We start from the raw sequence: 23,840 nt of genomic DNA, 5'->3' as shown, positions 1-23,840 counted from the left end.
AAGAATATAGTATGTGTACTCTTTTGTGTGCAATTTCTTTCAGGACATTTTTGAAGTTTATGTTTTTCAGTATAAGTATAATTTATTCTTCTTTATTGATGAGTAAGTTTGCTTGTATATATCTGTTTACTCATTCTCATTTTTGGTGGACACCTAGGCTATTTCCAGTTTTTGAGGTTTTATGAATAAACCTGTTATGAGCATTATTGTACAAGTCTTTATGGACAAATGCTTTCATTTCTCTTAGGTAGATAGCTAGGAATGAAATTACTGGGTCATAGAGTAGCTATGTGTTCAGTTTTTAAAGAAACTGCAAGAATTTTCTTCCCAAATGGTTGTATCGTTTTATACTTCCTTAGCAATATATGAGAATTTCAGTTGCTCCACATGCTCATCAACATTTGGTGTTGTCATTGTTTTTACTTTTAACCATTCTGATGGATATTTAATAATAATTCACTATAGTTTGAGTTTGTATTTTCCTGGTGACTGATAATGCTGAGCATTTTTTCATGTGCTGATTGGCCATTCATATATCTTCCTCAAGGAGGAGTCTTTTCAAATATTTTACACAAAATTTTTGAGGTAGGGTTGTCTCTTGTTACAATTTGTAGGAGTTCTTTATATAGTCTGTATAACAATCCTATGTCAAACATATGTTTTTGACATATTTTCTCTCTGTTTGTAGTTCACCGGTTCATTGTCTTAATGGTGTATTTTGTTGAGCAGAAGTTTTGAACTTCTAATGAAGTCTAATTTAGCCAATATTTTCTTTTGTTTATAGTGTTCTGTGTTCTGTCTAAGAAAGCTTTGGCTACTCCCAGTTCATGATGATGTTCTCCTGTGTTTTCTTCTGGAAGCTTTTTAGCTTTACCTTTTTTGTTAAGTTCCATTAACTGAGGCAGATTAAGTTTTGTGTCTTTTATGAGTTGAGGCCATGTTCACTTTTTTACATATATCTAGTTACTGCAGAACCTTTTGTTGAAGACTCTTTTCTCCCATTGGATTGCTTTGGTGGCTTTGTTGAAAATCAAATGACCATATATCTGTGTCGATTTATTTCTGGGATTTCAATTTTGTTCTATTGACTTGTCAGTTCTTTTGTCATTGTCATCTGCCTTGATTACTGTAGCTTATAGGAGGTCTCAAAGTCAGGTAGTGTAGGTCCTCAAACTTTATTTTTCAGGTTTAATATGGACATGTTATATCCTTGCATTTCTATGTAAATTTTAGAATTAAAATTTAGTTTCTACCCAAAAAAAGAAAGAAAGAGAGGGAGATATAGAAAGAGAGAAAGAAAAGGGAAAAGCCTAGTGGGATTTTGAAGGGGATTGGATTGAAATCTTACATCAATTTGAGGATATAAATGTCTTCACAATACCAAGTCTTATAATCCATGAACATGGCATATCTCTCCATTTACTTATATTTATGAAATCTCTCTTTTCATCACTGGCAATACTATCCATCTTGAACTGTTTTATCTGATTAATAGCCTTCTTATGCTATTTAAATGATATGTGTTTTTCTCTCCATTTCCTTTCAGTATATCTGTATCTTTAATGTTTAAAGTACATCTCTTGTAAACAAAAACTTGTTGGCTCTTGCTTCTTTTTCCTTTCTTTCTCTATCTTTTAATTTTTGTCTTTAAATCTGTGAGGCTTAATGTATGTATTGACATGGTTCGGATATAGGTCAGCTATTTTGCTACTTGTTTTCTCTATTTTTTTTTTTCTGTTTTTCTTTCCTGTCTTCTTCTGGGTTTAATTATACACTCCTTTAGAAATCCATTTTCATGTATCTACTGATTTCTTAGTGCTATCTCTTTGCGTCATTTTTTAGTGGTTATGCTAAGGACTACAATATAGATCCTTAAATTTTCAGTGTACTTAGAGTTGTTATTGTACTGTTTTACTCACATGAAATGTAAGACTTTTATATTTATATAGGTTTATCTACTTTAGTCTTGTTCTTTATGCTATAGTTGATACACATCTTATGTTGACATGTTATAAACCATAACACTATTTTTGCCTTAAATAATCAAATGACTTTAACATTTACCATCTCCACTGTCCCTCTATTTCTTTTTGATGATCAGACTTTCCTTCTGGTATCATTTTCCTTTTTTGTTCTACCAAATTTTATTTAGCACTTGTTATAGCACATGCTGGCTGGTGATGGTTTCTCTTAATTTTCATTTTTCTGAAAATATCTTTACTTTTCCTTCATTACTAGAAGATATTTTCTCTGGCTATAGAATTCTGGATTGGTAGTTTCATTTTCAGTACTTTAATTATATCATGCCACTGTTTTCTAGCATCCTTTTTCTTTTAATCACGTCAGTAGATTTTGTAGTTTTGTTTCTGTGTATGTCATGTGTTACGTATCTCTGGATGCTTTCAAAATTGTATCTTTATTTTTGGTTTTCAGCAGCTTGGCCATGATGTCCATAGAAATGGTTTTCTTTTGTATTTATTCTGCTTAGGGTTCACTGAGCTTCTTGAAAATGAAATATTTTTAAATTTGGGGGGGATGATCAGCAATTATCTCGTAAGATGTTTTGTCTGCCTCATGCTCCCTCTTCTCCCCTTCTGAGACGCCAAGTACATATTCATTAGTTACTCGGATATTGTTCCACATATCCCTGAAGCTCTGTTTAATTTCTCTTTCAATCTTTTCTCTCTGTTCTTCAGATTGGATAACTTCTGTTGATCTTCCTTTATGTTCCAAACTCTATCTACTGTCAGCTTCAATCTTAACACTCATCCAGTAATGTCTTAGTTCTGATATTTTATTTTATAGTTGTATAATTTCCTTTTGATTTCTTTTTATAGTTTACATTTTTCTACTATTATTTTTTATCATTTATTACAAGTTTATTTTATTTCATAATAGCTGCTTTAAAATCCTTGTATGATAAATTAAATACCTGGAGTATTTTAGTCTCCATTGAGTATAAGTCACAGTTTCTTTTATTTGTTGCATGTCTAGTAATTGTAAGTTATATCCTGGACATTGTGAGTAATATATTGTAGAGATTTCAGATTCTGTCATATTCCTATGAAGAGAGTTGGTGGTGGTGGTGGTGGTGGTGTGTGCATATGTGTGTTAAGCAGGCAGTTTACTTTTCTAGATTGAATTCTAAAGTCCAAACTCAAATTCCTCTTCAGCAGCTAGATTCTCTCTTTGCTTCCCTTAACTTTACCTGATTACCTGGGTTTTTTGGATTTGATACCACAAAGGAATAGTTAAGAAGTTAGTCAAAGACTGAGTGAAATTTATACACTGAATTTGGAACTTCCCTTCTTTGATTCTGTCCTTTCTGGGATTTTCTTTTTCACTTTACACATACTATGGTTGCCCTGAACTCTGGCCTATAGTTCTTCATGCCTCTAAGGTCATGTCCTCCCTATACTGACTGGAGCCTACCCTTGGGCTAAAACAGTAAAAACAGAAAACTCAACCCACAGCCATTCCCTTCTTCTAAACATAGGTACACCCCCTTTCAGTTTCTGCCTGTGTTAGATCAGTCCCTTTTGCTTTCAGGTACTTGTTTATTGTAATTTGTCCAAATTTTATACTTTTATCTACAAGTTCGTTGGCACAGTAGGAACCATTTGCCATTACTAGTAGTGGAGCTATGCCGAGATATAATTTTATAACTGATAGTAAGCAGATTTAAATTTCATCCTCACATCTGAACTCCCCCTTTTGTTTTCAAAATGACAGAGCTCACTGATTATTTATAAAGGGAAACTCTGAACTATAAGGAACTTCTATATTATAAAGTAGTTTTAAAGATTTTCAGCTGTAGTGCTCTCCAACTCATTCAATAAATAAAACTAGGCTAATAAAATGTTACCTAAAAGACCTCTTCAGTGGATTTGCTTTACAAAGTATGTAGGAAGTTGTAATTAACCTGGTTATTATGCATACATAAAATAATTAATTTTTTCTCTATTTACTCATACACATCTTTCTATGTTCAAGCTCTTGCTGTATTTTGATTTTTACTCACTGGAAACCTCAGCTATGTTGGTAACATGGTACAGTTCATTCTACGTAAAATAATAAAGCCTCTGTTATATACTAGCTATGTGTACTAGAAGTCAAGGGATTTGATGTATAACCATATCTTAATACTATCATTTTAATCTTGGGAGTGTCCCTTATCTTCACTCTCTCATCTATAACGTAGGGAAGGAGTTGAGGAAGTTTAGAATAGATAATACTGTGCACTTTTTCTAAATTTTTAAATTATGAATCCTTGAATTTGGTGATTCTTTCTTGTCTTCTCTTCAATACCTTTTTTAGTTTTAATTTCCTTAGTTAAAAAAAATCTCTTCCTAGTTATATAGAATGACAAATTTAACATCTCAATTAAGTTTTGAAATGAGAAAATTAACTGTATTATACTATAGCCTTTGGCCAAAGAATGGCCCAACCTCATCTGAAAAGAAATCCTCTGTAGACACAAAGCACCGAGAGAGCTCTATGTACAAGAGTGAGGAGAAAGAAGACACTTGCCTGCCCACTCAGGTCATACACAACCCATGTGGTCGGTGAGTGACAGAAGTCAGTGCTACTAACCTTTCACTTGCTCTAACCTGAGATACGTATTACTCCTCTGTAAAATCTAATGTTTCAAGTTTAACGAAAGATCTAGTCCACCATTATGGATGTGAAAAGAATAAGAGGCAGTTATCTGAGATTCCAGGTCCTTCTTAAATATTAGATTACCCGGCAAGGGGAAGGCTGAGAAAGGATAAAATTTCTTTAAAAGCTGTTTCTTCCCAACAACTCTTAAGTTCAGAAGAAAAGTGTCGGGAGAGGTACAGACTTTTGTAAGAGATCCTGGGGCAACCAAAGTTTCAATGTAACTTCTTGTACCACAGTTGAGAGTTCAAGCTGTTGGGGAATTTTATTCAATACAAGCCAGCAAGTACAAGCAGAGGGACCATACTCAAATGTGGGAAGCATGGAGGACTCTATATGATACTTCAGCTTCCAATACCCAGCAGCAGTTTCTGAATAAAAAGACAAATAAAAATGAAATGGAAGAATACAAGAATGGAGTACGAAGGCAGCCAAGAGGAAGAGTACCTGACATATGAAGAACTTTATGAAGCACCTTGTACTTTACTTTAGGAAATAAAGAGTTTGGTCCCCACAGAGATTTTGACAAACACACTATAGACAACAGCACTCAGTATTTTATCAAACATGTGGGTTTCATTTTTGAAAATTTAAAGACTATTCTATGATGTGGGCACAAGCAGAATGAGAAAGCTGAATTGGTACATAAATGTATTATTCTTTATTGTATTTATAACATATAATATTTTTATATTAGGTAGCAAATACACAGATTTAATGCTAATCCTGTAACAATTTTGAAGACTATTACCAGATTTATGAAGTCACTGCTGAAGTAAAAATTCTAAACTTAATATGAATTTTGAATTTAAACAGATTTCGAGTACCTTGGTGAGGGACTAGATATTTACAGAAATGAGAAGATACTTATTGCGGTAGAAACAATACTGCAAATACAACATTTTAGATCTAAAGGTTTCCTTCCAAAGAACTCAATGGGCAAATCAGGAAAGTGTAGAAGTGCACATAGTAACTTATTGCTGATGTTTGCAGTTGCTTAATTATAGCAGGTAAACCTGAAACTGGCAAGATAGAAATTTTAATGACGTTTTTCACAAAAATGAATATTTTTATTTTTATGTAGGTTAGCTTCTTTTTAGCAGCAATAACATGATTCAAACAGGCCTGGTAATAAGATATTACCACATCTTACAAATAGCAACCACAAGTAGTTTCTAACTTATGCTCCCTACTTCAGTGTTCTCAAGTCCCATTGGATCGCCATGCCAGAGGTTCTGAGAGATTTTGACCAAAATGTTCTCTACCAGAACCAAATTTATTTGGGATATACCAGAACCAAATTTATTTGGGGAAGTTGAGGAAGAGTAGACTCTCCATTGGCCATGGAGAAAAGAAATGAAAAATAAATCCAATTTTCAAGGAGAAAGGAGCTTCCACAGAGGAATGCACTGGAAGGACTCCCCACCCACTTAGTCTGCAGGATATTGACCCCCTTGATGTCCCCCTTTTGTGTTTCCACTTGAGTTTCCACTGGAAAACTTAACTTTAGATTCTAAATCCAGCTAATTATTTGCATTCATTTCCACAAATGAGTAGAATGCCTCAACTTACTTCACAAGTATTTGTTATCCCTAGCAGATAATGAGTCTGTATTAGTCATATTCACATCTTGGAGCCAAGTGGACTTAACAGAAGAGTCTTTAGCCTTACTGGGTACCTGATAATTGCATTTATTCTAATATATTCCAACTGAAACAAAGTATTTGGAATGAGAATCAAGAAAGCACAATTTAAAAAAAAAAAGAAAAGAAAGAAAGAAAAAGAAAAAACTCTGTGTGTGCACTTCTATATGAGTGCCAAAGTGAGGGGTTAAGATAACTTAATCCTTGTTATTGTGGGCATAGCTGATGTGTTATTTAGGGTATTGTTGGAATGAAATTGTGAAAGATACCCTAGAGTAAATTCCTATCTGGCTTATCTCAAATCTTGTTAAAATAATAAAAATAATCAAGATCTGTTTTGTTTTATATTTTAAGTCTTATTTCAGGTTCAGCTTGGATAATTAGCTGATGCTCTTCATAGGAATTTTTACAATTATTTTGCTAGTTTATAATAGAAGGAGCACAAAAAGTATATTTAAAAGGTACAGAAGTGAAAAATATTTCCTCTAACCCATGTCCTCCAGACACACACCTATACTACAAGAGATAAGCACTGTTACTGATTTTTGGGGTACCTTTGTGGAAATATTCTAAGCTTAAATGAGCATATAATGTTCATCTTTTTTTGTTTTAAACAGCTGGTTAATAGTTATCCAGTTGGTCACCTAGTATTTTTTCAAACAATGTATCTTAGAGATAGCTCCATAGGAATATGTATGGAACTGCTTCATTCTTTTCGGTGTTGCTGTGGTTTCTGTTGCATTGAATGAATGTATCATAATTGATTTCATTGTTCTCTCGTTGATGAACATTTGCTTCATGAATTCAGATGGCACAGCAGTGAATATCTACCTATCTATCTGTCTATTATTTTGTACCGTGTAATGTGTCTGTAGGATAAATTCTTAGAGGTGAAATTATTGGGTCAAAAAGAGTTGTGATTTTTCATTTTGATAAGATTTGCCAAATTGCTATCCATAGAGGTTGTACTAGATATACTCCTATAAGGAATTCTGAGAGTGGTACCTCTAGACCAGAGTTATAGTAACACACAGGCTACTATTTCTTTCTCTTGATTCTTTAATGTTGATGACCTGGCATCTGGTATCCACTGCACTTTTAAGTAAATTAGCTTATCATTTCAAGAACATGGAGGTTCCATTTTTAATGTAAATAATAGCCTAATGCTGTTAATAGCTAACATGTGTCAGGCACCGTTCTAAGTGGTTTACACATATCAACTCATTTAATTTTCACAGCAACCCTATAGAGCAATTATAATTATTATCCAGTTTACAGATGGGGAAACTAAAGTGCAGAGATATTACATAACTTGACAGAACTGGTAACTGATATGGCTAGGATCTGGACCCAGGTATTTGGGAAGCCAGAGCCTACAACTGAATCATGAGACTATAATGCCCCTATTTTATTTTTTTTAAATCATGTTGCATACATTTCTTGAGTTGAAATCCATAGTCTTATTGCAAATAATCTTTCTGTTTCTTGTGTTTCTTTGTACTTTCAAACCTGCCTTTTACAGATGAGGCAGATTAAAATAGAAAGTTTTTGTTTCATTTTGTTTTTGCATGGAGGATACCTAGAAAACTAGGAACCAAGTTGAAATGATCTTTTATGACAGTCCACAGTATTATAAATAAATATATAGCAATTTTACATTTTTTATTTTAAAATTGATGACCCTCAAGTTATTTCGGAAATACGTCCAACAGGCTCCCAAGAAACATTTATAATAAATGTTTATATGTTTTTTAAAAAAAATAGTTTACTGTGGTTCTTTGAGCAAGCCCCTATGACACTTTTCATCTGCACGCAAGTGGCTGTATTCTTCTGTACCTTGACATGTAGGCCTAGGTGAAATATTGGGGGCATAAAAATTGCATTTGGTTGGTCTGCTAGGACGGGGTCATGTAAAAGTCATCTTTGATTTGTTAATGGAATTTTTTTTTAGATGTAGTATATGGCAGCAATGATGTGCATCCTAAGGGAAAAAAACGTCCATTTTATGAAAGTTTATTTTCATATTTTATACACTGAAGTTCTGTTGTGTGTTTTTGATTTAGTAACAATTTATGTGTTTTTCTGTCGCAGAGCACTGCGGCCTGTGGTGTTGAGGCTCACAGCGATGCCATCCAGCCCTGCCACATCAGAGAGGCCGTTCGACGCTACAGCCACAAGATTGGCCCCCTTTCCCCATTCACAGTACGTAATAACAGAGTTATAAAAAGTTATATTTATAATCTGAAAGAATTTTGATTTTCAAGTGGTCAAATGAAGCAGCAGTGGAATTGTTGAAAGCAATTTGTGGTGACTGTAATTTTGTTGTATAAAAGTGGCATAATTCTCTTGGGAAATAAAAGTTAGTCATTTTTGTCTCTTTTTGGAAGGACAACTTTTTGCTACAAAATATTATTTTCTTTCAATTACAAATTATGCTTTTTTTGTTGGGGCTTATATTTTCTATTTTTTAAAGCTTAGGTTTATAAAACTTTTTTTTGTCAAATTATATGTATCCAAATATTGCTAGAAGCACTTTATATTTTAAAATTGGTTAGATTGGCAATACCACTTCTATCAGATGTTCTGCTCCTAAACATACTTTGAGTTGGAAGAAGAAGAAATGATTTCTTTACTGGCTTTGAAGTAGGCTGAAAGGCAGACAGTCTTCCACATCTTCAAATGGTTTTAAAGCTTATAATCAAGGTTTGTTTTGTTTTTTTTTTTTAATGGAGAATTAAAGACTTTATATTTCAACAGCCTAAAGAAAGTGTGTGTGTCCGTGTGTGTGCGTCTGTGTGTGTGTGTGTTTTAATTAAATGCTCATCTTGTGGCCCTTTTTAAAAAAGATCTTTATTCATGTCGGTATAACTTTCTCCAAGTCCTTCTCTGTTTATAAGGAATTGGTTTGATTTTCAGAAAGTTAGGTTTGATTTATGACTAAAGAACAGTAGAATTTACCATTTGTTTGTCTTTGTTTGTTTTTTAAAATTTATTTATTTATTTTGGGCTGTATTGGGTCTCAGTTGCTGCACAGGGGCTTCCTCTAGTTGCAGCGAGTGGGGGCTACTCTTCGTTGTGGTGCGCGGGCTTCTCATTGTGGTGGCTTCTCTTGTTGCGGAGCACGGGCTCTAGGCTCACGGGCTTCAGTAGTTGTGGCTCACGGGCTCTAGAGTGCAGGCTCAGTAGTTGTGGCGCACGGGCTTAGTTGCTCTGCAGCATGTGGGATCTTCCCGGACCAGGGCTCGAACCCGTGTCCCCTGTGTTGGCAGGCGGATTCTCAACCACTGCGCCACCAGGGAAGCCCTGTTTGGTTTTTTTGGGGATTCACATCTGCTTTAACATACTAAAGCAGAATATATATGTATAACATTACACATACGTATGTACATAAAATAATATGTTTTTTCCTAAGAGTGGATTTTACTATTATCTGTTGATAGAAGTCATGATTTCTTCTGAATTATATCATCTCCTTTTTTCTTATGTTTCAGTTAAAGAGAATGCTTTCTTACCATTCTTTGTTTTCATTGTTATTGTTAATTGTATGCATTCTCCGTGTGACAGCAAGAATGTGTCAGAGCTTTTTATATATGTCTCTAGAAGCTTTTTGTAATGGTGACAGTTATTTTCACTTCTGATTAATATCTTAAATTTGTCATATATTATAAGAACGTGATTTATCATATTTATAGTAATCATATGTTGCTGATTAAGCAATATATCCTTTTGCATGAGTGGTTTTAGATAATTACAGTTGAAAACAATGAAATCAATATCTCTTGTTTTATTTTTTCCTACATGACAGGTGAGGCTATTTAAAGCAATTAGCCAAAAGAGATGAAATTTAGAAAAATATGAGATGATTGGAAGAACTTAGGAACCAACTGAAGTTGAAAGAACCAATTTATAACAAAGGATTAAAGATATCAAATCCATAGATACGAGCCAAATAATGCCTAATAGCCTAAGGCAGTGGAGCAGAGAGAGAAGAAAAAGACAGAGTCAATAACATCTAAAAGTAATTAAAGGGTAGCAAGGGGAAACAGGATTTTTGAGAAATAACCTAAAATGGTGACTAAAAGTAATGGATAAAATTAGATAAAGGAAAATATATCTAATGTGAGGGGAAAATCTCCTAATCATGAAGTCTGTGATGTTTCCTCAAAAGGAAGTGGTGGCAGTGGTAGCTGCTTAATTCTTCAAGTTTTTTTATTTTTAAAAAGACTGGACAGATCACTTGAGAACCATCTTGGTTGATGACATGTGTGTGTGTGTGTGTGTGTGTGTGTGTGTGTACATGTGTATTCATTCTTCCATGTCTAACCTGGTACTCTATTACTCATGTATTATTGCTTTTATAGTCTAAGATTGTAGTATATGGTCAGGAAATATACTTGAAATATTCAGAATATATATATTCAGATATAGTTTAAGCTAATTTTTGTCTAACAAACATATAACCAATATGGTTTTTAAAACTAATAATGCAATTTTAAAATGCTTGGTTTAAATAGATCTGGAAAATAGAACAAATAAGCCATGGTCTTGAAGGTTCACTTAGCTGCTACCAGAGCAGGCGAGCAAAATCAACAGAAGGTGAGAAAGAACTCCACCACAGAAGGACACTGAGTTTTCATCACTCCTCGGAAAGGACCCACCTTGAAAGGTCTACTCCCTTACCTGGAGTTATAACAATTTGCCAAGCCTACAACAGGACTGAATATACCTACTCCTTTTTTTTTTTTTTTTTTTTTTTTTTTTTTTTTTTTTTGCTGTACGCGGGCCTCCCTCTGCTGTGGCCTCTCCCGTTGCGGAGCACAGGCTCCGGACGCGCAGGCTCAGCGGCCATGGCTCACGGGCCCAGCCGCTCCACGGCACGTGGGATCTTCCCGGACCGGGGCACGAACCCGTGTTCCCTGCATCGGCAGGCGGACTCTCAACCACTGCACCACCAGGGAAGCCCTATACCTACTCCATTTTATGTCATGAGTAGTAGGATCAGGCAGATACAGTTTCTTGGTATATATTACAAACTCAAATCTGCCTTTTAAAGTTAAAAATTCTCTTTAAAGTAGAATAGATTTGCAGACTGTGTATGTTAACAGTGTGAACACCTGTCCTGGATCCCTCCTACCTTCAGTGCTAAAAGGAGGTGCTCCTGATGCTGGGGAGATGCTGATGCTGAGTTCCCTGGTGCCCACTCCCTGAGATGATACTTTATGCTGCACTGGGGACACTTTGCTTCCTAGGCTTTGAGCTGCAGCTCCTGAGAGGAGGCATGTGGGCTGTGTCTATAGCAATCACAGACTGAGACTGAATTTTTATACAGAAAGGCTGAGCTAACTTACCTCCAGTATAAAATTTCCTTTGTAAACTAAAATGGCCATGAACAACTAGTTCACATTTTTGAAACATAGAGATTTTGTCTATGCAGCATTTCATTCTAAATCTCAAGTGCTTGTCTAATGTGTATATAAATGAGATGTCTAATTTAGAATATCCGTAACTTGATTGATATATAGCTAATTCCCAATAATTTGAAATTGATTTGGAGAATGAAAATGACTGAACCAGTAGGTTACATGGAAACTGAATTCCAACGTGAATCAATAAACCAAGAAAAATTTGCTTTTGGTGAGGCATCATTCTGTCTTCTACTGTATGACTTCTGATGATCAAATTCAGGAATACAATTCATTGTATAAAAAATTGTGAGTTCCTCCCCTTGGGAATTAGTTGAAATGATAGAAGAAAGGAATAATTAAAGCCACATTAGGTGGAGGGGAGAAAAGAGTACAAACAATGCTTTGCACTGAGTAGCTGCTGGAGTGGAGAGAGAAGGGGCCTCATGGCGGAAACATCAGTTTCCTGCCACTCATCTGAGGGCTATGGAGACACTTATAAACTACCCATCCCCACTCAACCAATTATAACTATGCTGTCTTTGGCATGTTGGTTTTAATCAATGACTTCTTTCTTTTCTGTGTTCTTATTTATTCTTAATCCTATGCAGAAGATCAGAAGACAGTATCATACCTAGAGGATTAAAGTAATTTTCCTGACATTAAGCTATTCATTAGATTTTTTTGCAACTGTTCCCACCCCTGTATACCTGATCTTCCATATACACATGCTAAAGAACGTTTAAAGAGACTAGTTTACCTTTTGCTTATTATTTATTTTTTCCTAAATAATTCTGAAAATCGCTTCAGTCTATGATGTGTAGTCATTACTTTAGAGTACTTACGCAAACTGAGGGTGTCCTAAGTCATTTTGATGCTTGTCATCTTGTCCTTTTACTCATCGTAGTTGGCATTACGTGAGGTTATATTGTGTGGTGATTAAGACTGTTGATTCTAGAGCCAAATTGCCCAGATTCAGATCCCAGCTCTGCACCTACTAGCAAAGTAGCCTAAGGAAGTTTCTTAACCTCTCTCTGGTAGAATGGAACATACCTCATGATAGAATCCAACGAGTACTATGAACTTGAATGGTAAGCTCTTAATGTATTATATTAATAATAGTGGAAGCCATCATAGCACTAGTAGCTGTAGTATATTTTCTAAAAGGTTTCAGATAAGGATACAAACGGACTAAAGTAGAAACCATTCCCCCCACCACCAACCACACAGACATACAAACAAACACAGAGGCCTCACTTTGTAATGCTAGAAGAAACTAAAACTCGAATTATAATGTGATTTCTTTACAGACTTATAATTTATACCATTAAAACTTAAATACTATTTAAAGATTATTGTTCCCGAGGATAAATGAATGTTCATTTTCACTTTTTGACTTAATCGTGGTTGAGGAACTTTAATGGATTTTTTTTTATCACCACTGTCACATTAAAAAATAAGGTCTCAGTAACTGAGTGTACATAGTTTCCACTCGATTTTTGCATACTAGCTCCTGTGAAATAGAAATCTAAGGAACAAACAGCACAGCCTCAGACTTATAACGCTGCATCAAATTCAGTTTATGTGAGTTTATATATTTGTGTAAGTTACTAAAAAAGGTTTTCAGAGACTGATGTGTATATCAAAATTGGTGATAATTTTTTAAACATTAATTATTACTAGCCTCATTTTTCTCAGTTTTTAAAATTTCCTCATTTTATGATTATGAAAGTAATGCTAGTATGTTAGAAAATTAAGAAAATATAGGAAAATAAAGGATAAAATAAAACTTACATTAAAAAGAGCTTCAGGGCCTAAAAAAAGTGTTTAGCGAAAGCTTTAAATGAATCGTCCTATCAGACAGTTAACTGGTATTTAATTGTTTTAATTGAATTTAATTATTTAACTGAAGAGTATTTTCTTGCAGTCTAAAAATTCAAATGCTTTTGGTAATGGTTTTTTAAGAAAATTCTTATAATTATGTGGGTCTAGAAGGAAAAAGCATTTGAAAATTTTGAGAATGAAGTAGACTTTTATAGTTAGAGCATTTTGTTTTTTTCTCTCAGAGAAAATACCCCCAAAGAGTAACCCAGTGGACTGTGTTGTCTATCATGAAAAAGATGGTCACACCTGTGTTTTATCTGGATTCTTGCTGTGTACAAGCAGTGGGTGGTGCCCATGGTTACCTACTCTGAAGCCCAATCCCAGCGCTCAGCGAGAAGTGCTGGAAATGGCTGATAGAAAACCAGGTCTATAATTTTGAAAGCCAGAGAAAGCAAACTGTGTACACTAAATGGGATGACATAATCCCGTGTGTAATGCCTAAATATATTTTAGTTTCTCCTGAGTGATATTCACATTAGAAAAATATCTCACCCCCCCTAAGCTTACATATTATCAGGTGTCTTTCTATTGAAGTAGAATAGCAAAACAATAAAATTTCTCATTTAAGCATGGTCATTCATCTAAATGGTAACTTAAATGCATCCCTAAAAGTGAGTGGCTTCAAAGTCCACTCACCTGTATTAAATTGTGAGACAGCTGGCTAAGTATTTTAAAACTGGCTAAGACTTGAGAAAATCAGTTAAACTCAGTCTCAGAGATGCTTTGCCTTGCACCCAGTGGCACCTTGTAAGTGAATGCCGGGGCTGACCCTGGAATCCAGCCTCCTGACTCTCAGCTGACTGCTCTTCCACTGTGGCCGTTTAGCTTGATGTATATATGTGTATTAGGGGTGCTAGGGATGCTCTCATATCATTGGTCCTTCAGAAGTGTTCACAATAGACAAATAAGGATCAAAATAAAAAATTTCCTTTAAGAATCCCTCACATTAAACTTTTAAAAACAAAAGTGGCATAGCAGATTGCTTTGACTATTTTGAGCTGGAATTTCACGTTCATGAATAATTCTTACGTCTTGAGTGCATTAGATTTTGTCTGCATTTTATGTGTTCAACCTGGAAAATTAAATGTCACAAAATATTAGAGTACTTTTCAAATGTAACTACCAAGTAGAAACTGGGTACGAATTCTTAAATATTTTTTAAGAATTTTGTTTTTTACTGGAAGTAAGAATTTCTCAATAAATTTTTTGGAAGTACTAAGTCTGTCGTTATAGGTTGGAACCGAGTACTTTTTCATAGTTATGGGCCACTGGTTCTCAGAAAAACAATTAACATGTGGTATATTTATCATATAAGAATAACCTAAAAGTGGGCCTTCTCTAGAAAAAAATGTAAATATTTTAATTTAGTTGTTTTAAATTTTAAAATAAGGTGGGGCAGAAATTACAGTTACAAAACTTATTCTGTCAAATTATATAAAATAACAGTTTCCCTAGGTCATAAAGAGTTGAGTATCAGAAATTTTATATGGTTCAACTAACAGTGTTCAATTTAGAATTAGTTAGGGAGAAAGTGTTTGAAATGTGGTAATAAAAACATTAGAAGAATTTGGGAGAGAAAATCATTAGAATCCGAGAAAAGTGTTGGGTGATCAAATAATAACTTATATAGTATTTTTAAAGAAACTTTTCCCCTATATTGTGTTATTCTTATAACACAGCAAGGTGAGTGTTGTTATCCCCACTTTGTAGATGAGAAAACGGATATTTAGAGAAAAATCAAGTAACCAGCTTAAGGTTACATTGTAAGTACCAGAGCTCTATCTGTGGATAGGAGCTAAATACTCTGTGGTTAACTGGGACCACAGGCTTCAATGAATTCTCACTAATCCTCCTCATTAAACTCCATCTTTGCAGACTGGCCTCTATTCTTAACTGTGTAAGCAGTCTTATCCTGAAAATGTGAGATAGCATTTCCTAAACTACATTGCGTAGAAGACAAGTGTTGCAAGAGGTATTAAACCTCCATAAGAGAAGGATTTCTTTATCAAATAGTCCAGCAACTCTGTATGTAGAAGATCCACTCTTAAAATCTCATTCAATAAGAATAGTGAAGGTGTTTGAAAATCAAAGTTATGATGTAACGTTATATTCATCACAGTATCCACTTTATTTCCATATTTTATTTTATTTACACACTTCTCTTTATTTGAGAAGTTTTCATTCACAGATATAGCAGTTTTTAATAACGATCTACACAGACCTCCAATAGTCTTGGCTCAAAAGAGAAATAGTAAGAATTTTTTGCTCAAAAGTTGTTTCACTAACAGTATCTAACAAGTGCTCACATTTTTAAACTGATAATGTTTAAAGGGAGTCAATATATGGATTTCTTATCCAGTATATAACTCTTCATGGTTTTCTGGAAATATTTTTAAGGTATCTTAAAAACACTATAAGCTATTCAAAGATGTCATAAAGAAAATCTCAGTCACCTGAAAATCCTTCCCTGAAAAATACTTGTTTAAAGTTTCAGGGTCATGTTTATTTTGCTTTGCCTGTGGAATCCAAATTTGCTGAATTCATTACTGATACTTTTTTCTGCTGTTGTAAGCACAGCATCATAATTCTGTGTTGGCATAATCATGTTACATTGTAAAACTGTTTAGTTAATGTTTTTTAATCATCAGGCAGAATGCAGGGAGAAGGGAAGAGAGATCTTATGTCATGTGAACTTTCTGCAGCAACACCTTAAATTGGGACAGACAGTGAATTTGTTTACAAAGAGTTATCCAGTTCCATTTTTAAAAATTATGATGTTATTAACAGCTGGTTTGTCTCTTCAGTAAACAGGGACTATTCAAACACATTTTGCTTTTTTCTGCCTTCACTTTTATATCAGCAGTAAAGACCTCACATTCAGTTCAGCATGGGCTATACACTCTAAGGTGACATACTCACTTGCACAGTTTTACATAGAGGATTTATTTGGGCTGCTTTAAATACCAAAAAACAAAACTAACAGGCCAGAATTCCAAGGCATAATTTCCTAAACAACAGAACATTTACAGGAAGTTCAATATAAAACACAAGACGACAGAACCTTTATTTCGAGTAGCACAAAAAATTGGAAATGGACATTCTCGTCAAACATCATGAGGCCCCTAAAAGTCCTGCAGAGAATCCTAGAATTTTCAGGAATATAATTTGAAAAGGAGACAATCAGTGTTCTCTAATGGGGGACATGAATTTGAAGTTGTTCAAGAAGGTAACATACCTCTATTCATTGTAAACGACAGGCTGTATCGTGGAGAATAGAGGAATTTGAACATGAGTACAAGGAAAGGAGTAGTTGACAACTAAGAGAAACTTTTTGAGCAGAATATTCTAAAAGGACCACATCTTGAGATTTGAATGTGTTATTATGGTTTCTAGGTTTTTGCAGTCTTCTGAGGGAATGAAGATAGAATAGAAAAATATTTTGAGTGACTCCCAAAAGGAAATTGTTTTTGCTTTAAAAAAAAAAAAAATCACAGGACTCTTTTAACTCACAAATTCATGAAAGCAGCCAGATTAGTTGGGAGGAACTAAACTAAGCTGAGATATTTCTAAACTTAAAAATTATGCTCTGCAAATGGCAAGAAATTTTCCTTTTAAGTCTAGAGATGAGATTGTAAACACTGAGTTAGACATAAACTCAATACATTACATTAGTCAGGTTCACCTAGCAAAAATACCATTTAAATTTTTCAATTAACATTTTATTTCTAAACTAGATGAATATTAGAAAAGAACACAATGGTTTTATTGGGATAGGTTCTTTATTAACCATTGCCAGAAACATCTAACAGTCATAAGCGTGTTTTGTTTAAGTGAAACATTTGCGTACTGTTTTATTGATAGTGTGACAGAAATTTCCTCCAAACAGCCATGATGAGAGCCTGTTGAACTGGAGATGATTTACTTTTTGATGATTTCTTAAATAGTGTTATACACTTTAGTCACACAAATATAATCATTGAACTGTCATTTAATTTACTGATGTAGTTGCAGAGTTAATCCTACAACATAATAAGTGGATTGTTTTAAGTGGAAAGTTTACACCTTCCAAAAACGAAACTGATACCTAGCTGTTATTGTGCCCAACGTATATTTAAGGCTGTATCCAAGGTAGGAAAAAAAACACAGGAAAAAAATAATTATGCCTTGTTTTCCTGACTGGTGTTTTAATTATGATTTGATTTAAACCAAATCCCCTAGGCTATGTATGTGCAGATCAAATATTCCACTCCCACACACCACCTCTGCATGACCCCAAGCTGTGAGAAGAGAAAATTCATAGCCCATATGTCAGTCAGATGTTAATTCTTGCCCTGGCACCTGGATAGGCTCTCCCACCTGATTGGAGTGCATTTGCAGTTCTGGGCATATACCCAAAATGTGGAGTAGGCTCTCCAGATCTGGAAATATTTTGGCTGATTAGTTGGCAGAGGTCACGAGGGCAGAGCCCGGTGTCAGTCTCTGAATTTGCCCAGGTGCATTCAAGGTGACAGTTGGGCAGCTGTGCCCCTGCTGGAAATACCAGGGAAGGAGTATTTGAGTTGCCTCTCTGGCTCCTGAAGCTCACAGCCTGGCCTACAGGTTCCTGTCAATTCCAGTTCAAACACTTGTGCAGATTTTATAGTTTCCAGGAGAGAAGTTAGAGACTATATTTCTGGCTCTGATTTAATTCTACATTCCTGATCTAACCTAAAACACCCACTCCCGTATTCTGGACTCATTAGGTAAGAGCCTAATAAGTAAATAAGTTATAGTTGACAACATTGCTCATTGAAGCAAACTTTTGGTGTTTAAAAAAAGGAGGGGGGGATGGTGGGGGAGAAGAGGAGAAAAAAGAGAGGAGAGGAGAGGAGGAAGAAAACCAGCCTAGGCTCCACACTGTGCTTTTCTCTGAAGCCACTGTCTAGAGAAGACAGCATTAGGGATTGATCCTCATGTGGGTAAACTAACTACACTTCCGTTGTTGGTGGCAGCCATATCTTTCACCCACACAGCCAGCTCACAAATGATTAAGAGAAAAAATGAATAAGGAGGCAAGGCAAGACTATACTGCTCCAAGTCAATCTGTCACCTGCAACTGCCGAAAAACAATTCAAAGTACATGCCTTCCTGAGAGGATGGAGGCACCCTTCACATACAAAGGATAGCACTTGCTTTCTGAGTTTGGACTAGGTAATGACAGTCCATTTGGCAGAATCCTCATTGGTAAGATTGAAGTAGACATGATTTAGAAGTGGAAGGACCAGTGGTGACATCCCTACGTGGCCTGAGATCCTTATAGCTCTGGTATCTCCGTTTATTAATTCAATGAACAATTGCCAAGCGTTGCTTTAGAAATCTGTTGAAAGGGGGCTATGGGATATGGAGATGAGTAGCTGGGTGTTCCAATATAGTGAAGGAGATGTGTATATAAGCACTGCCCTGTGGTTGGCACTGTAACTGCGGGGGGGGGGAGGGGCGGGACACAGTGCCTCTGGCGCAGAGGAGACCGAGATCTGCCTGAGGAAGTCAAGGAAACTTCCTCAGATCACTAACATTTGAACTGAGTTTATGAGACAGAGGTGAGGGAAATGAGTGAGCATTGCGAAAAAATAATTGAGGCAGAAAGAAGAGCAGGAATAAAATCGGGGGGAAATTGCAGGAAAGCAGAATGGCTGTTAGGCCAAGGTGAGGAACCGAGGAGTCCATCGAGAGGAGGTGAAGCATCAAAGGGAGGCTGCTGACACTTTGAGAGGGACTTCGAGTCACATGGGCTTCATGACGCAGGCCAACAGTTATCTAGCCGTGCTCTGCAGAAACCCTGACTTATTTTACAGGTATTCTGCAAAATAGTAGTTTTCCCTGATTAATACAGATCAATTTTTATCTCTGATAAATATTGAGTTTTCTGTAAGATTTAGTTTGGAAAATTTCTTTTTTAAACAATGGATACAGTCATCAGGGAGCGATTTTAGAGTTTTTGAGCAAGGGTTTGATATGAACAAATTTGTATTCTAAAAAAAATAACTCAGGGGCTTCCCTGGTGGCGCAGTGGTTGCGCGTCCGCCTGCCGATGCGGGGGAACCGGGTTCGCGCCCCGGTCTGGGAGGATCCCACGTGCCGCGGAGCGGCTGGGCCCGTGAGCCATGGCCGCTGAGCCTGCGCGTCCGGAGCCTGTGCTCCGCAACGGGAGAGGCCACGGCAGAGGGAGGCCCGCATACCACACACAAAAAAAAAACCAAAAAAAACTCAGCTGATGGGATGGAGGAGGGACTGGAGTTAAGAGATGTAATTGGCAGAGCGATCAATCGGGTGGCCCCTGCAGTATTGCAGGCAAGAGGGCAGAAAAGCCTCTGCTGAGGCAGTGACCGTTGAGACCAGAGAAGAGATACTTGGCATAAAGAATAAGTAGAACAAGATCCTGAACGAAAGATGAATAATAGTTGACAAGTTGGTAATTTGGGTCAATGCAGAAAACAGATCATTAGAAGTAGTCTCAAGAATACATTACTCAGATGCTTACAGAGAATTTGCATGAAGTTTAAAGATTCAACAAGAAAACTAATTTCAAGGGGATTTCTTTGGGGGAAGGGGGGAAAGCTCAATGCATAGTTCACCTGAACCTAAAAAAGGAAACAAACACAGACATTCTAGCTTTCTGTTTGAACTTCTGGGAGTGTTTAGATATATGACCAGAAAGTCCCACAAATTATTATGCTGTTTGGATGAGCAAATTGACTTTCTAATCCATTAATGAATTTGGTCACACATTCCTGAAAGATGACTCTAAGCTAGCCAGATTTTGAAAATATTTCCATCATTAAAGCCATGCCTCCAATAGCTTTGTGCTGGTGTAAGTTCCAAAGCATCGTTTTTCTAAACTTTGATTAGTGGCTTTCATCTCTGTGTGAAGCCAGTATCTCTTCCCCACCCCACCCCCCAGAAAAGAAACTCTAAGGGAAGTAATGGGAGCAACGCTGACTCAGTCACCAGATTGTGGAGGACTGATGAAATGATATGTCATTAGCATTTTTCCCTTGTTTTAACAGAAATCCAGTCTTACTGATGGTAGCAATGCTTCTACATGGAGACGCACTATGTGCAGTTCATCCTCACCCTACACTCCCTCCTCAACAACACGTCCATCTGTAAGAAGCACAGTCTCAATTTCAGACTTTCTGCCCTTCCCTGCTATGACTCCCTCCTTCAGATTTATGAAAGAAAACATTTCTTTCTGTGAAAGGTTTTTGTACACCCGCATCTGGAAGTGTTTATTTCAGTGGCATGTAAGCTATCTGTGGATTTAGTTAGCACCAGACCCCCTTTTGTGTACTCCTGACTTAAAAATTTTATAAATGATCTTATTGAATTTGTGCCAGTGTGCACGTGGTTTGGCTGATTGCTGCATATATCCTTTACCTGCCAGTCACCTTTGATTTATGTTCCTTCTGCTAAGCTTTTACTTTCCAAAAATGGTGCCACTGAACTGTCCTCTAAATCATCTTACTGGTTAAATTACTCCAAGACGAGTTGGTATGTTTGGGGTTGCCTACAGACAGATGAATTTATGTTTGTCTGCCCTTACCCACTTCTAGTAAAGCCACTTATAGAGGAGGATTGGGCATGTTATGTCATCGATCTCTTTATTCCAAATGAATACCATCTGAAACACTGTGCCAAGACCAAAGTGACAAAGAAGTGTTCTTTAGCATCCCCTTCTGTTCTGAGACCTTCTTTTACACATAAGTCTGTGCCTTGAACTGAATCTGATGTGAGGACTTTTCATTGCTCAGAAAAGGGGAAATAAAGTCTCTCAAACAAAATAAGTAAACTTCGTCAGAAAGACAGACTTTGTAAAGTCTTTTGTTAACTTGTGAGTTTTATGATGTTTCCTGGAGAAAAGCAGGTGGCTTGGCAGTTATTTTAAATGTTGGCTATTTGTGGTAGTGGTTTCGAGGGGTTTCATGTTTCTGAAGAGACATCCTGAAAAGCTAATTCTTAAGAGTGTCTGACAAAATGATGCATCATTTTGAACTAATTTTCCAGGAGTTCTTTGGTCACTGAACATGCCGTTTAACTTGATCCTGCAGGTTACCAGCTATCACCACAGGGGGTAACCTTAATACTTACGGTGAATTTGCTGACTAGGAAGCCAGTACTGTGCTGACAGAGCAAAGCAATACTGATAGAATTTTTAAAATAGCCTTTAGACATGCAAATATCTCACTTAAAAAAGCTTTGCAAAGAGCTGCTCTTTTTTCTGTTCTGTGTGGTGATAGGGGAGTATTTTTAAACTTCATGATTGTACTTGAAACGATGTGGAAGCATTTCAAATACTTGGATTACACAGATCTCAGTGTTATAGTTCACAAAGTACTGGAAGCCAAGGATAGAGCTTCTAGGCTACTTTGCTGTGGTCCCACCAAGCCTGGAGGTATTTATTCCAGAACGCTCAGGAGTCTTCATTTATACTTCTAAAACTTTGTGCGGGGCTCCCTGTGTTCTGCCGAGGTGAAAGATGTCTCAGGAGTGTGTCAATCACATTTGCACAGCTTAGTCAGTCATCCTCCTGGCGTGCTTTTCAGAGACGTGGGGGACTGCGGTTGTTAGGAAATCAGCACCAGATACGTGAGCAATGTATTTCCATTAACATGTCACTTTGATTAAAAAATATACATGCGTGTATATATAGTGTTTTAGATAGGTGTAATTGATATAGGTATGTGTATGTATACACATACACATATATATAGTCTCATTTAAAAAGATGGTCTTGGGATTTCCCTGGTGGTGCAGTGGTTAAGATTCACCCTGCCAGTGCAGGGGACACGGGTTCGAGCCCTAGTCCAGGAAGATCCCACATGCCGCGGAGCACCTTAAGCCTGTGCACCACAACTGCTGAGCCTGCGCTCTAGAGCCCACGAGCCACAACTACTGAAGCCCGCGCGCCTAGAGCCCGTGCTCTGCAACAAGAGAAGCCACCGCAATGAGAAGCCCGCGCACCGCAACGGAGAGTAGCCCCCTCCTCGCCGCAACTAGAGAAAGCCCACGCACAGCAACGAAGACCCAACGCAGCCAAAACTAAATAAGCAAATTTATTTTTAAAATATAAGTAAATAAATAAAAAGATTGTCTTCTAAGGGTTTTAAATGTATGATATCATTTAATCATTACCACAACCTAGAAGATAGTATGATTGTTAGTATCCTAAATAAATAAATATTAAAAGGTTGTTTTAAATGAACCGAAAATTTCACTGATACTGTTTCATGTAAATCACTGTTTAACATTCTACTGTCTTTGATGGTTAGAGTCAGATGACTTGCCTGAGCCTCAGTTTAATCATTTGTAAAAAAATAAGCGATTTTTAGCAAATATCAATATTTAGTAATAACACTTGAAAGCTCCTACCTAGCACTGTGCCTAAAATATAGAACATGATCCACAAATGCAAACACAGTGTTTTCTTTTCAAATGATTATCATCTGAACAAAACTCGAGTAGAGATGACAAGGCTAGTTTCCCAACAGTGACCTTCTGAGAACTGCAGAGGGAGGCCCAGTCTGATGTGTGAGTTTGGGGTGGAGACCCACACCCACTGATTGGCTTTCTTTGTAGCCTTTAGAGAATTCCTACTGTTTTTGTGTCCAGTTTCACATGTATAAAATGGGTAATAACGTGTTCTTTATAGTTTCAGAGTACCTTGAGATTCATGACCACTGGACTCCTTTCCTGCCCCATATTTCTGCCCTTGTGTGGGCAAACAGGCCCATGCTGAGGACCATTTTACTTCCGGTGGTGGTGGCATTACTGACCACATATGGGAAGTGAGGCTTAGATGCAGAAAGAGTATGGTAAAAAGATGAAAAGCTACAGAAATTGTGGGTTGCAAAAAGTGACTGCCAAAAGCTTTTCCAGGAATGAGAGCATAGAGAGGTTGGAAGATTTAGATTGAAAGGAAAGAATCAAATATATAGTACATTGCAAACTGACTTTAATTATAAGTTTCCAACTTGAGGATCAGGGAAGCACCCTAACCTAGAAAAGTTCCTACTGCTGCTTTCACTGATTCCTAAACTTCTAATAGGAGAGTCATTGACTTCTCTTAAAAATATATTTTGTACCCATGTGAAGATTTAACTTCAGATATCTAGGTGAAAGGATTCATAATTCAACAAAATTGTTTGGTGATGATACTTTCGGTTTAGTAACTAGTATGGTCTTGGTGCGTTCTCTCAGTCCATTTCAGTAGGAT

General features: G+C 36.4%; 1 protein-coding gene across 1 annotated transcript in view; it reads left to right on the top strand.

The window, feature by feature from the left end:
* Positions 1 to 23,840, top strand: part of SUPT3H (SPT3 homolog, SAGA and STAGA complex component) — a 441,307-nt gene that overhangs the window by 347,391 nt on the left and 70,076 nt on the right. Inside the window, exon 11 of the mRNA XM_055080057.1 lies at positions 8,394 to 8,504. Within this exon, the coding sequence (XP_054936032.1) occupies positions 8,394 to 8,504 (111 nt within the window). The remainder of the gene's footprint in view (positions 1 to 8,393; positions 8,505 to 23,840) is intronic.

Source organism: Physeter macrocephalus, chromosome 18 (genome assembly GCF_002837175.3).
Source record: "Physeter macrocephalus isolate SW-GA chromosome 18, ASM283717v5, whole genome shotgun sequence".
Lineage (NCBI taxonomy): Eukaryota > Metazoa > Chordata > Mammalia > Artiodactyla > Physeteridae > Physeter > Physeter macrocephalus.
The sequence above is the reverse complement of the archived record's forward strand: the minus strand, read 5'-3'. Positions and strand labels throughout refer to the sequence as shown.